We start from the raw sequence: 15,609 nt of genomic DNA on the forward strand, positions 1-15,609 counted from the left end.
CGCACAATAGTGTTCGTCCTCGGGTTAGTGGCGTGCGTAAAATCGTGTCGATCTTGGATCGTCGCGGGTGAGATCGCTGGAAAGCAGCAGGGAAGGATCGACACGACACAACACCCGTAAGATCGCGTCGCCGCTTGTCCGTGTGTGCGTGCGCGCGCGCGAGATCCCCCTTTGGTGCCTGTGTATATACCTGTACGTAGTGTGTACGAGCAAGCGGACAAGCGCGCGCGTGTATATAGCGGCTCCACTTCTTTCTCTCTTCTTCTATCTTCTTGTACCGTCTGCGTTCCGTGCCCTCGTGTTCGTGATTGGTCGGTGCGTGGCATTTTTAAAAAGTCGTCCTGCTTCTGTCCGTTATAACCTGAAAGATCCGGCAGCAGCGATGTCGCGAAATCACGAGTAAATCGATACGGCGATCCATGTCGAAATAATGTCGGTACGACGAACCGGCTGCTCCTGGCTCCGAGTTTCTCCGGTTGTTCGCGATACGACGGTACCCTTCGAGTCGTGATCAACAGTGTACCACGGGTACTCCGTTGCTTTTTTTCCCAGTGATAGCAGCGGCAAACAACAGAAGAAACCGTGCAAGGGGCACGTATGAGATTTGAGCAAGAAAGGAATCGGGGGGGGCTCTACTATTACGGTACCGGTTCTCTTGCTGCCAGAATTATTCGCGGTGGCACGTTTCTCGAATCAGCGGAAAATTCAAACACATTGGAGATCCATCCTGACTCGGCAACGCTGGCGACGTAACAACGACGCTATCGTCAGTGACAGGTAGAATACGCGACACGAGAATCGGAGGAAGAAAACGAAAGGGAAGAGTGCAGTGCAAGAGAAAGAGAGGAAAAGAAAGAAGAAAGCCGCAGCATGCGCGTGTAGTTCCTTTTTCACGAGTTACCCCCGACTGACATATGCGTGTGGCGCGTAGATTCCAAAGCCAAAGATAAAGTTTCGTCGCGAATCAGAGTTCTGGAAAGCGGCTGAATTTCGAAAATAGTTTCTTGATCGCGTCTCTGCGCGTTGGAACCAAGAAGTAGAAAGAAGGGGGGAAAGAAAACGACGGAATAAGCGTCTCGGCGATTTTCTGGTCTCTCTTTAGAGGTGCGCCTACGGAGGCGTTCTCCGTACGTCGTGAATCGTTCGCGGAGTGTCGGTCGTGCTACAGTGTATTGTAGTTGTGCTGGTGCAGGGTGAGGTTAGGATCGTGTTGGAGAGAAAGGAAGCTAAAGAGAAAAGGATAGATAGGAGTGGGTAAATGATAAACTGCGATTAAGTGCAAACGAGAAGAAATATCGAAGCAAGAGGACACTGTTCGAAGAGGAGTCGCTCGCAACCTCGAGAACTGGATAACACGGGCGACTCGAGAATCGCCAAAATTTTGCCGGTTTATAAAAAAGGTGAGTACGCATGTTGATATCCACGGTTATTGGTCCCTTGTATACACCGATAGCTTATCTTCGGCAAGTTGAATAAACGGGTGTCCAATTTCGTTAACTAATACGTCGGTCTATTTTTTTCTCTTATCGTTTGTTTTTGGATCGATTTATCGAGTTTATTCGATAAGCTACGTTTATTCGACAGCAGCGATACCGGCTGCGATTACAGCTGCGGCAAATATACGACCACTATTTTGATTGCATTACCGATTCAAAGCATAAAGCAACGCGTTAATTTGCAAAGAACCAATTTGTCGTTCGATATTTAAGAGCCATTTACTTTTGAATGGATCCATCTCGGAAGATTATGGTCCGTAGTCTTGACAGAAGGGAGAGCAATAATAATCACTAGGACTCTTCCGTTAATAGCATTAAACGCAGTTGGATCGAAATCGTGCGATTTTTTACGTGACACGTACAGTGTTTATGTTATTCTCTAATTTCTTGTCGCGCTACGGAAGAAGAGTCAGTTTGCTCACCGTTTAACCTCAGATGTCTCGCTCCGCCTAACCTTGAAATCCCACTCGTCGCCTCTTGCGTGTTTTTAAAACACTCGGATCTTGCCTCTCGTAAGACGCGCGCATGCGCCGTACCGCTGGTCCTTTTGTGTTCTTTAAGTCGTTTCTTTCTACCTTCTTCGTACCGCGCGCCTTTTGCTCTCGAGACTTCGACAAAATTTCAATTAAAATCCTTCCTGATGTCGCTGACACTGTCGAGCTCGATTTAATCTCGAAATAGAATTTCATTTTATTCGAGAAGCCAGGCAAAGTGTAAGAATGAAAGTCCGATGAATTTCATTTTACGCGATATCTTCTGCATACTTGAATTTCGCGGGCTTATCTTTCCCATGTTTTCGTTTAAACAACGTGTGACCCAAAAGATGTGCGCCATTGTTTCGAATTCAGGTAACAAAGAGTATTGTGATCGATAGGATTTCTGTAATTCGTTGAACGTTTCACGACACGAGACAAAAGATGTTTTTGTTCAACATTCATTAATATCGATCGATTCTTGACAATGGCAAAAGCTAATATTTTCAAGTTATCGTGCATCGATAGTGTATATCTTTGACGGCATTGGTTTTCCCTATTGTGCGTTCACCCTACGATATCGTGTTGACAGCGTTCGGGAATGTGGATCATTGTGAGAATCATTGAAAGGAAAAAAATCAGGTAAATCGACTATGACGAAGCTGAAAATTGCACAAGAAAATGACCAACGACTGTACAAAGATGATTCGGTATATGTGCATGTCAAGGGCGTTGTAAGACCATTCGAATTTTTTTTAGCCTCGATCGCACGTACGATTATTTCGAATACTACCAGCGTCACACTGTGACGCACCGATTTTCCATTGAGAGCCCAGCATCATAGACACGTGACGACAATCAATTTTTGTTATCTCTGTGAAAACAAATGGATCCTACCCTGAACTTGGCAAGTATAGCCGAAAACGGTCAAATCTATAACCAGCGCGTATGGTTTGAGGTTATATTATATAGTTAAAATAATTTATTAAAACAAAATATTAACTCTTCCCCTCGTGTATTCTGTGATATTACTCAGTTTTGCTAAATAGATAATTGCTAAAATAGATAACAGATATGTAAGTAATCTTGAATATATATTATTGTCGTATAATACATAACTGTCATAAAGTAGTAAGTAAATCTTCCTATCCAGGAGATCTTTCATGAAAAACAGACGAATATTATATGATGGTTCGAGCGATGAAAGCAGATAATATGATGGAGATATCATAGATTTATTTGATACTAGTACTTTGTCAGACGATAACGATCTTAACAGGATACATTTACCAGTCATTTCTAACACAAGCGACGATTCTCTTGATGAAGGCTGTGATGATTCTCGTAATAGTGTTTGGATGGAAGCAAACATTGATCCCGTTTTACATAATTTTACCGGAAAGGCAGGACTAAGAGTAAATCTTCCAAGAAATACTTCGATACTAGATGCGTTTTGTTTATTACTTGGCGATTTTCTTATGCAGAAAATTGCGAATTGGATAAATGCTCGAGCTTTGTTGTTATATCCTATACATGCATTTTCCATGTTACAAAAAGAATGGAAACCAACTTCAGTTAAAGAAATAAAACAATCCTTAGGATTATATATTGCCATGGACAACATTCGACCGCCTACTATTATGCACTCTATTATCAACCTCAACTTAGCAAAACAATGCCTTGAAATCTACATAAGAAAACTCTTCGCTGCCTTCGCTTCTATGACCAAATGTGTGATAAATTGTACCGCCTTCGTACAATTGATCAAGTATTGCAGCATTGGATAAAAAATATAAAGGATTGCTATTATCCTGAAATCTGGTAAATCCTATCCTGGTGAAAATTTATCGATAGACGAATCAATGTTATTATACATTCGTATTAAATATTCTTCCTTATTCTGCAAAAATACAGTGCACAATGAAATCGGGCGTGCTTTCTCTGTTGTTTATAGATTATTAAATGATTATTTGGGAAAAGAACATTTATTACATCTACATGGACAATTATTACATTAGCGTTGAACTAGCCATCTCTTTGTACAAAAATAAAACTCACGTGGTTGAGACACTAAGGAGAGATCGTAAAGGTAATCTCAAGGTTGTAATTCAGCAGAAATTATAAACTGGAGAATGTATTTTCAAAAGAAAAAATAACACCTTAGTGCAAAAATGGAAAGACAAACGAGACGTATTAACAATATCCACGAAGCATAACACAGATCTAATTGAAATACCATCTTCAAGAAGAAAAGGAATAAAAGCTCGTACTGTGTTCGATTGTAACAAAAACATGTCTGGGGTTGATCGGTGCGATCAGATGACGGCATATTATTCCACGCCACGAAAAGCAATACGCCGGTATTCGAAAGTTTTCTTTCGCTTATTTAATATAGCAATTTGGAATGGGAATTGGCTGCTGAATAGAATTAATTTCTCAAAAAATGTCTTATTTACAGCTTAGAAATAATCTTGCACTAAAATTTCTTAATATCGATACCAATGTCCTTAGTCTCAATCTTAGCGGGATGTAACATTTTTCAATAAAATTAGAGAAAAGATTAAGATGCTGTGTTTGTGCGAGGAGAAAGAAATCCACTGCCACATGGTATGCATGCGAAGCATGTAAAACTAATGAGTGTGAACCAATAGGATTATGTATTAGCATATGTTTCAGAATGTTCTACGGTATATAAATTAATTACATTAATTTTAAATACACGTTTGTATAGTTAAATATGGCACATTTATTCCAGTAGAAATTTTATTTACTTTATGAATCGAATAAAATTTTCCATGTGGCCCAGCGTCACATATTTGTGACACGATTTGTGACTGAAAAACTAGATTTACATGCTCATTTACTAGGTTTTAAAACTATCCAAATAAAAACCTGTAGTATATTTTGTAGAATTCTGAAAGAAAAAGTAATGGGCTGTGGGTGGAATTTCTTCTCCGCGGCGTGATAGCGAACGTGTTAAAAAAGAAAAAATAACTCGTCCGAGTTACGTTCACGTAAATTTTTTGCTCGCCGGATCGACAAATTTCGTAGATTCTATTCGCGTGTAATTGCTTGCGTTTCGCGACTGAAAATTATACGAGCTACTAATTTCATGGTGCTGCCGCGGCGGCTGACATTTATTTAACTGTCGTATACTTTGTCTGACAATTGTCGGTGTACATTTCGACGACGGATAATAACACTTTTCCGTCTGAAATACCGCAAGAACGTTAGGAGAAAGGAAGACGGCCGCGAAATTACGAGGATTCGTCTCAACCACAGAGGAAAGGCGTCGAATTCGAAAAAAAATGCCTGAAAGAATGCAGGAAAAAACGGATAATTTTACCTTGGTCGACCAGAGTCGACTTTCGATTCAAGTCGAAAATACCGAATATACTGGATTCGTGAAAACTGGACAAAATATTATTGCGTTATTTTGCTTCGTTTTACGAGCGGTTCAGTGACTGCTCCCGCGATTACATAAGGTAATAAACACGTAACGCAGTGACCTAGAAAGCGCAGCTTTCGTCATCGTTTTCGAGTGACATAAATTGCAGCTTTAAGACCGTTTTATCACACATTCGAGACCTTGAACGACTCAACGGTTGTCCAGGTCATCGAACTCGCTTCTACATGCAGACCTAAGGCAACTATTGCTATTCGAATGGTTCGATTCGCCGTAAGAGAACGTGTTATTAGCAAAAGCCAGCGTGATTAGGCCATTCGTAGCGGAATCACGCGCGCGCCGCACTCTCGGAGGAGAAAGATCGGCTCGGCCAACGGAGCAAAGTTGAAGTTTTCTCGGAAATCCTTTGGCACCACTTACGCCATTGCTCGTGCCGCACGGTTACCTCGAAGCTAATTACGTTCGGTTAAATTTCATTTGGGAAGGAAAAGTTGCGGGCCCGAGCCACCTACCTTTCGCTTGTGCCTCGTAAACGAAAAGAAGACGTTGATTGTTTCGACGAAGCTGCGCGTGGAACCCGTGGCTGTTCGATCGCGTCGATATCGGTCGCGATCACTGAAAAATCTTGACGCGCCTAATGAAATCTTCATGAACGTTATACCGTTCTATCGGTCGCGGCTCATGCCTCGGACTAATTTTCTCCGCGTCGGTTCAATTTTCTATTAATTAACTGGCCGTTCCAACCTTCCTCGTTTGGCTGAATTTTAACCATGCGTTTCCGTGTTTTATTACGTGTTAGCGCGACGGCGCTGGTCATTGCACTCTGGTCGCGCTAATTGAACGTTTCGTTATCGCGACTCGATCTCGTCTACGCTCGGATTCGATACGAAGAAGGTAAACGGCGCGTATTGAGTTTGAAAATCGTAAGACGCAAAGAACAAAGAAGAAACGGGAGAGATATGGCGCTTCCTGGATAGCTCGTTGCTCCCGCGATCCCATTCATTCACACGCGTTCCCGTAGAGCTACTGGTTGCGCAATCTTCTCCGTTGCAAAACTTTTACTAGACGACTCAGCGTCTCTGAATAATTCATCGGAGGAAAAATGTATCGAGCAATTGCGAACGTTTAATCGAGTACAATTTCTCGCTTCGATTGCGTTCATTGCTGTTAAACGGTGACTATACGCAAGAGCGGAAGTCGGTACAGATAACACGAACGACCGAGTCAGATTCCCTGAAAAGCGGTAACAAAGTCGAATGATATTCACGCGAGTGGTCGATCGGCTCGCGACTCCAGTTTACGCACTCGTGCCACTTCCGTCTAGCGTGCTCGTCGACCACTCGAGTGTGACGATTGGCCTGAATCCTTGCGAATACGAGTAAGAACGAGAGATACGCGGCGGTACGGTCCGTCTTTGTGAGAGTTTACGACGCGAGTTATCGAAGCGCGATCGTTTTACGCCAATTATGCAACTATCCGATTTTCATAATGTCTTGCATTTCCGTTTTCAGGGGGACGCACGGACAGAGATGGCATGAGGGACGGTTCCGGCAACGTTGCCGAGGTGGTAAGTGTTCTTTCTCTTTTTTTTCTATTCTCATTTGCATATCGAGTATATATATATATATATATGGAATTTGTAAATGTTTCTCCAATTACGCAACGACTCGTACGTGTTGTTAACCGAACGGTACATATACATATATAGCTGTTACGTGCTACGTAACTTTACTGAAATAGGGCAAAAGTCTTGAAGGAAACGGAAACGATTCCCTTCCTTTTGTCTTCGTTCCTAAGAAAATGGATTCCAAACATACTTCCGGGATGCACATACTCGACCAAGCCTCGACCTCGCGGATATCCCTTACGGTACTCGTGTCACCCCCCTCTTGAAACTTCTCAACAACCCTTTTCCTCGAAGAGAGTATACGATAAACACGGTCTTAGATAGTTTCACCGAGGAGCGCGTGAATTTCACGAATGAACGCCGTCATCGACCCTTCGGCTTACACAGGTTTAAGATAAGGTGGCGAAAAAGTGGGAAGGTGATAGGTGTTTTCAGTTTACGCTCGAAGGTAAAAACGAGCGTTTCTCCTAGTTTCCTTGCATTCGGGCGTTTACCCGATGTCGAGTTCCTCGGACCTTTGTGAGCGTGAATAGGGCTTCTTTCGAGCCGACGTGCCGTAGGAAACGGCGAGTAGGTACGCAAAGTATTTTCGAAAGGCTCGAGGCTGTTGGCGCCAGGAAGTAGGCTACCGGGTTAATACTTGACAGGGAGAGCCGGAGAAAAGCACGAACCGTGAGAAGAACGTAGAAAAACTAAGGAGAAATTTCACCATCTTTAACACGCTGCTCCATAATTAGCCAGAGTGTGTTGCCCCGATACGTATCGATCGTTCGAGATAATTGCTTTGCATTCGATCGAGGTACAAGCGAGTAAAGTTAAGGGAAATATCGGCGTGAAGCGAGATAAGTAAAGTAAAATACACCATCGAGATCGCATCGGCTAATAGCGGCCATTGCCGAAACAAAAACGTATAATGGAGCGTACGATAGCCAGGCGCGCCGGTTGAATCGATGAAAGCATAGTACATATATACCTGTTTCCTCGTTGCCTGACCTTGGAGAGATCAGGTGAAAAGTATACCGGATTGCATGGAAGGGGAACGTTCAGGTTCAATATACTTGGTGGATGAGTGTCACCCAGATCCACAGTGTGCCAGCCTTGTGTAAAATGGGAGAAATTATGCGAGCCGTGAGGTCACCTACGAATCAATTACGAGGTCGTGGAATCCAGATACTCGTTCGTCGTCGAACTTGCCGATTGTTCTTCTTTCGCACGATCTCTGGTATCTGTTCTAACGCGTGATTTAAGTTGGAAAGTGGACCGAAGAATGGCACGTGCCACGGCAGTTTCATAGTCCCTCGTCACCTTGGAACTTTAACACGATTCTAGCCTCGAGAAACTTGTTCCCTGGAATAAAACGTGCAAAATAGCTGGTCTCGGCATAACTCGACACCCAAACGTCCAGCATTTTTACCCTCTCGCTTCAAAAGAACCGTCGTCGTTCTTGCTACGCCTACGGTTTTTGCGCGGTGTCACGATTTACGCAACCTACGAATAGACAAGGCGATATTTATACGGGAAAGCAAAAGTTTCTTCAACGTGATCACGATCGCCTGGAACGTTTAATCGACGAAGAAACTTGAACATTGTTGAAGTAAGTTATTCGAAAACGCAGTTTACATGGCGGTTACACCCTCTGCTTCCTCTCCTGATTCAATCGTTCAACTAACATTGATCTTCCGCGCGGTTCTATCCTAATTAAAACGAGGCATTCCATTGAGCAAACTTCGCTGGCTCGATCGATAGATCTGTGCTCCGTAACCGTTTCGCTTTTATAGCGCATAGTTTATCAAAAAGTGAGGTTGCACGATGGTGAATAATTGGGACACGAATTCCACGGGTTCTTGATAGCCATCGAATCGATTACAAGCGAGATCCGCGAGGTCGCTTTGAATTACCAAGTTGTCCGAACGAAATTGCGACAATCGTCACGGTAAACAAAGCAGACTCTCGCGAACTGCTATTTCGACGGACGTGTACGTTCTCGCATATTTATCGCTGGTTCTGTATTTATTTTTACACGATCCGCTATCCGCCCCGTTCGTCGTTCCCGTTTCAGCTGGCGATTAAATATCGCGACAATGTTTGACTTTGCTCGCGTCAGCTGATCGGATTAATAAAACGTCACATACGGTGACAACGCCTCTGTTTCGTGCCTTTGTACGATCTTATCGTACGTGAAAAAATATTTCTCTGACATCGCAGTGTATCGCTTTGCGAAATCTTGCGTAAAAAAATTTCCTCACCGTACACGTACGATAATCATTTGTCTGTGTTTTAATGGTCGCGTGTTATGACAATTCCATACACTCGACGCTCGATAGAGAACGAGAGATCGATCGAACGGCGCTAAATTAATTATCGGCTCCCTTTTGTGGCGACGTCGTACAAGCGACCAACGGTCCTGCAAATGTTAAACTCGGATGTAATTGCTATTTCTACAACCGAGTGAATCGGCCAGGGAAATTCTCGATCGCAGAATTTCACGGCCATTTCGCAACTGGTCTGCGCGAGACACGCGGTACATTTGCGTCGTCGTGCGAATCCTGTAGGCCAGCGGTGATTTTCGTTCTCGATTTTGATCAAATGCTTCTGATATCGAACGTAAACGCGTAATGGACGTGTGAAAATTGCCACGTAGATTGCACGTTTGCAGATATTATGGAGGGGAATTCGCGGCGATATTCTGCCGCGATCGAGTAATTAATGGAGGGATAATATCGGAATCAATTGGCGATGTAGACAGATTGAAACGATGGAAAAGCAGCGCGTGTGTGCACGCGCGTGATCTTTCACTGGGATTAGTATGATTTCGCTGGCGAAATGGGATTCGTTGTTTTCGCTGAAAATTGAGAAAATTACAGGTTGCGACATCCCGTGCGTGTATTTTAAGCTTTAAATGGAATCGCAATTGGATTTCCTCGTTTCGAAACGAAAGGTGACAGTCGGTGGAAACGCAAGAGAAAAAGCGTTTGGAATAATGGGAGGATGGCGGTTGTTTCACAGAGTTTCAACAATCGGTAAAACACGAATGAAAGATCGGTCGGAGGGCGGCGGGGCACCGACAAACAACGAAATTACCAACGAACAGTTAGACAATGAGTGCTTTAATTAACCCCTATATAAATTGTCGGTGCTGCATTGTTTGAATCGGGCAAATAATACGCGCGAGAACCCGCAATGACAGGATAGGTTGCAGCGAACCACGCAAATGATATATGACCGCACCACGTATCTAGCGTGTCTGTTCTATGCTTGACCCACTGTTTTGCGTCGATCTTGACAAATGACGTCTGCGTCGATACTAAACGCATAACGCAGACATCCGTCGGCCATGTATCATCGTTTCTGTAGCATCATTGAAAACCGGCGAACAACCGAGATTTATTGACTCTTTGACCGGCCGACGTTGGCCGAGTAACACGCTATATAGAACGAGTTTCTTCTCTGTCTAGCAGTTTAAATATCGCGCGTCGTTAAATATAGTCATTCAGAAGCACGAATCTCGACGCTCTATCGGTTGGCTGTTGTCAAGACGTTCGATCGATTCAACGTACCGCCGACCATATTCTTGGTGTCACGAGCAAGTTTCTTAAACGCTAGGCTGTTTCCTCCGGTGCGAACAATGTTCACGTCGCGAAAATCGTTCCTCGTTGGCAGACCATTATAAAATGGCGTGGATGTTGACGTTAGGACGACAGCTATCGAACGTTACCTCGGGGACAACTCGCGTTTACACGCGAAAGCGTTCGCACGTGCTGCTATTTCTTCCCTGCTACGTGTCGTTGACGGATAGAAGGGAGTCGATACGTGTCGTTCCCATGCAACGAATACGTTACGCACGTCGTACGTATGCACGCTTTTACTACCACATCTTCCGTGAGTTTCCAGTTACGAGAACTAGATTCCCGGCCCTTGGACAAATTCCAGCTCGCACCTCTGTTTGACTTCCAGTAGCGAAGAACAACAGTTGTTTCGAAGAAACGCGCCTCTTCGATTTTACTTCTGGAAACCGTGTCGTTTACCGACCCTTCCTAACGCCCCATTCCACCCCATTCTTATACAGCTTTACACTCTCATAGCGGAGAGCCGCTTATCCCGAGAATGCCGTATTTATCGTTCACTTTGTTACGTACGGTTTGCGTATCTCTAGTTGTTTGTTTGCGTTTATCCATTCTTTTTTTACTTGCGTGTAATACTTTGCCGGGTTCGTATAAAATATTAAACGAGCTGCAGGGTATACGTTCAGAGTGCAAGGACACCGCGAGCCATTTGCGAGCAAATATTCGTCGTCCTCGCTAGTGGAAAAGATGGTGCGTGTATGCCGGTCGAGGAGTACGTAATTAGCTTTCAAAGGGACTTAAACTCGGCTCGTAGTGCGGCTTCTTCTCCGAACGAAAAGGGTTATTATAAATTCCCATTGATTAGAACGGCTGTAAACGGGTTTATGACGTACAAACGAGGGGACACGACCTCGTGGTCGAAGAAAAGAAAGATTTACGACATCGATAGTCGGCGTTGCGCTCGCATAGTGGCGCGTACGGCATGCAGCTGTTTCTTTTGACGGAAGTCGAGCACGTTCCGCGAACCTAGCACCGCTTCGAAGAGGCCAGTGTCGTGGCCGCAGCGTCGAACGCCTTCCACCACGAACATCTCGTGCACGTGAGCGCTCGCTAACGGTAGTACAAGATCTACGATAGTCCTCTTCCCCTTCCGTCCTCTGCGGTTTCGTTTCTTGCGGCCCCCTTCCTTCTTGGCCGACCAATCACGAAAATTCTCGGCGATCGATCGTTAGATCTTGCGCGAATTTCCTCCATAAATCGCGTGCAATTTCGAATTTGGTTACTTCCTCCCATTCCAAATTGCTATCTCTTTGAACAAACGATGGCGAGGACGATAGAAGTTGGGGGAACCGATTTTTCTTGCCGTGTTTCTCCATAACGCTCGTATTTGCCACGTTTCGTTCCACCGCCGTCCATCTCCGTTCTGCAAATTCATTGTCCAAATCGCGACGATGTTCCGTGTCGTCGCTTGCTGAGAAATCGCTCGAAATTTTTTTCTAGGTTCGTCCCTGAGGAAACGAACGCGATTTAAACGTCCTGTAAAATACTTGCGCGACAACAGCCACGGTAACAGCGTAGGGGTAGCGATACAGGAAACGCGAATGGGGTGACCGGTTGTATCCCCTTTGCTCGCGTCACTTTAGAGTCCTCGTTCGATCGGATGCGCTCAGACGGTTTTCGCTCTGGGCACTTTTAAGGCGTCCTTTCTAAGTACCTTTTATTCGATGTCGCGAACTTTCAGGCGCTCTTTCCTTGGACTGAAGATACGAGCTTCTTGAAACGTCGCTGACGTCTATAAAATTCTTACGACGTCGCCACGGGACTATTATCTTTACCGACTTTTTCCTTCAAATACTTCCCTTTCAATTTATCTTTCAAACTAGTATTCCGCACCCGACATTCATTTCCGCTCTATCGTACGGTCTTCGGAGAATCTGCGTAATGGTAACTTCATTCAGAACTACGAGTAGAACAATTACGGTAGCTAGACGGTTGGTCTACGTTTCTCCATCAAGCCCGTATAAATCATAATTAGCGGGAAGCTCGTAATTTAATCTCGCGTACCGGGTGATGAATGACAACAGATGTCGACAAGGACCACGAGCGTTATCGTTGCTCAATTAGGCGGCGCGGGCTAGGAGCGCAGGCTCAACCCACATGCTTTCCCGCACCTTTGACCTCTTTCGTTTCACCTCTATTCTCCATCCTCTGTTCGTTTCTCTGTTCCTCTTTCTGCTCTCTAATCAGCTTTCTCGAGGCGACTCCTGGGGAATTTGTTGCGAATTCACCGATTCCTCGTGCGTATCAAAATTCCACGCCCGTCCTGGTATCTTGCCGCGCGTAAAATCGAGACGAATTTCCACACTCGAAGCGTTCTAAGACGAGCGAGTCTGAGCGAGATGTCGCCGGTACAATGTCGGTAAATGAACGCGTGTATGTCGTATGATTGCGTGCGGTACAAAGCGCCGTAGCCGAGTATTGCGCTCGTTTTACAATCTTCGAACCAGCGACCAGGTGGGCGATTTGGAATTAAATGGCTCTCTTAGAAATAGTTTCTCCTCGTGGAGAATATTCTTTTGTTTCCTATGAGCAACGACCGCGAAATCGTAGAAGAATCGTAGAGGAAGATTCACTGCGTTAACAGGAAGCGGAAGCGGTCCAAAGGCAGGTTTCTTTTAATTAAGCGTTTCTCCGGTGTTATTTTCACTCGTATTTTCCTGCGTGATTATGCGAGGATTCCTCGCATCACCGGTTTTATTTGTCGTTCTTAGAACATGCAATTACCTTTTCTCTCCTCGTGTCTACTTTCGGAACGCTCTGCGCGCTTCCAGACTAACGAAGCGTGCCTGCCCAAAAAGGATCGCACGTACACGCTGAAATACGTGGCGAGCTAACGCGTTTGCACGGCCATTCCCGCGTGTGTACGAGCGAGTAAATTGCGCGAAAGTTGTACGGCGCGAACACAAGCGGGATTTAAAGCGGGATAACACGTAAGAAACGCGATGAAGCTGCATGTAGAGCGTAGAAAGTTGAGACTGTATATCGTCCCGTGGCAGAAACAGGAGAGCAAAGTGCAAAGTGCACGGACTCGTCGAGAGAAAGAGGGGAAGGTCGATGGTAGGCGAAGGAAGAAGGAAGACGCGCCAAGGGTTCCTCTGTCATTGACTCTCTGCGTTTCATCGTCCGGCCTGAAAGCCTTCCTTGTCCTCGGCTACAGTGCCTTTCAGAATAGGCTGACACTATCCAGAAGCTGGCTTGCTGGATGAAAAAGCCGGCAGATCTCGTTGTCGGCGTAGTTTTGTACCAATGGTTTCAACGATCTTGACTGTTCGAAGAAAATGAAAAACCGCTTATCGTGTCTACTTGAAATCCAGACTTTGACTAATCGAGGGTTCTAGTAGCTGTAATGTTCTTCGGTCGGATCATAGCGAAGTCAAAATCGATGAACCTCGTTTTTCTATCGTGTTCTGATTGTGTCGAACAAATCGGATCTTTCGATCGTCGCCCCCATTTTTTATCCCACGGACACGCTGCGAAGGAACAAAAAGTAGTAGAATTTCGAAATAACAGAGCTCGTAAAACTCGATTCAGCAGCTAGCACAGGCAACAGCTTTGGGAAATTTATGCCACCCCGGAGTAAGAACTCGGCTGTTGGAAACGACGTCGGACGAGGATGATCGCGCTGTATACCGGCGGAATACGAAGTGGAATTTCGCCGTTAATGATAACAGAAACAGAGTCGGCGGAGTTTCGTGATGTCAGTCAGTCGCAGAGAGGCCACTCTTACCGAACCTGGCTTTCGTGGCACGGCTGCTGCATTCGGTTTTGAGCGTACCCACACGTGCTATAATGTACGCCGTGTGCCGATACCAGCTCGAGATAAAGTACTAGGAAACGAGCGTGCATAGGCAGAGAACCGACGCGCAACAACCCGGCGTCGTGCATCGCGATCGCCATAACGTGTATCGCTCGTTTCAAAGCTTTCCATGCACGGTATTGCACCGCGCTCGTTCCATACGAAGAAAGGTGAACGATCGTGCCATTCGACGATCAAAAACTTGCCGAAATTGGTAACGCGATTCGACGTGCTCTTTCGCTGTTTCGAACAGATACGCTAGATTTCATTATGCACACGATTTATATCGCTTTAAACGAGATACATCTCGTCACCCTTCTATCTCTTTTTATAAAAAAAAATGTAGTTAATCGATTCGCGTATGTCTCATTGGTATGAGGAATGCGTGATAATATAACGAAAATTCTACTTAGACAGCAACGAACGTTTAGTACTTTCAAGCCCACGCGATAATATGAAACTTCATGAGCTTTAAACTCAGCTTTCTCGATTTACAAACTGGCAGAGATGCGACAGAGTGAAGAGCTGGAACGAGGATTTAGCGCAGAGTTGCCTTTCGAAAACTCGAAACTCGAGACAGTGTTCGCAACGTCACCGCTTTTCTCTACTTTTCGATATACAGAACTTCTTTTTTTCTTTTTTTATTTATTAATATTTACAATCAATTCTCGCATATACAGAACTGACATTTCTCTTCCTCGGTAGGGTCCGTAAAAATATAAATTTGTTTAAACTACCACAGTCTACTTACAACCGTATGGCTTCTTTGTATCGTATCATTCTCGCTGTAAATTATTTCCCAGCGATCGACAAAATCTCGCTTTTGCTCGGAAAAAGGGGGCCGATTACGTCGAATAAATTCCGATCGTAGAACGCATTCCTTCTCCTTCGCACGTAACGGGGCCACGACCTGCGAAGAGGCCCTTTCGCGGCTCGTCGAATCCGCTTTGTAATGAAATTATACCGGTTCTCGTCGATCGGCAAATTACGGGCTAGATATTGGCCGATGTACACCTACCAACTTGATAACGCGGATATCCGTCTACGTTACAAATCGGAGGTCCGACGCGCGCCTCGCACCTACGTTAAGCAGATTACCCGCGCGTCGATGAATATGTATGAGCGTGGCGCATACACGGAGCCGAGAGACCCGGTGATCCGTGTCACGCAGAAGAGAGAGAACGGTGG

General features: G+C 44.9%; 1 protein-coding gene across 1 annotated transcript in view; it reads left to right on the top strand.

The window, feature by feature from the left end:
• Window positions 1–15,609, top strand: part of LOC100743731 (putative uncharacterized protein DDB_G0271606) — a 111,867-nt gene continuing 96,258 nt past the window's right edge. The window contains exons 1-2 of the mRNA XM_012394552.2: window positions 1–1,400; window positions 6,887–6,942. Of these exons, the coding sequence (XP_012249975.1) occupies window positions 6,910–6,942 (33 nt within the window). The 5' untranslated portion in view covers window positions 1–1,400; window positions 6,887–6,909. The remainder of the gene's footprint in view (window positions 1,401–6,886; window positions 6,943–15,609) is intronic.

This window comes from Bombus impatiens, unplaced genomic scaffold, assembly GCF_000188095.3.
Source record: "Bombus impatiens unplaced genomic scaffold, BIMP_2.2 scf_0091, whole genome shotgun sequence".
In the NCBI taxonomy this organism is placed as follows: Eukaryota; Metazoa; Arthropoda; class Insecta; order Hymenoptera; family Apidae; genus Bombus; species Bombus impatiens.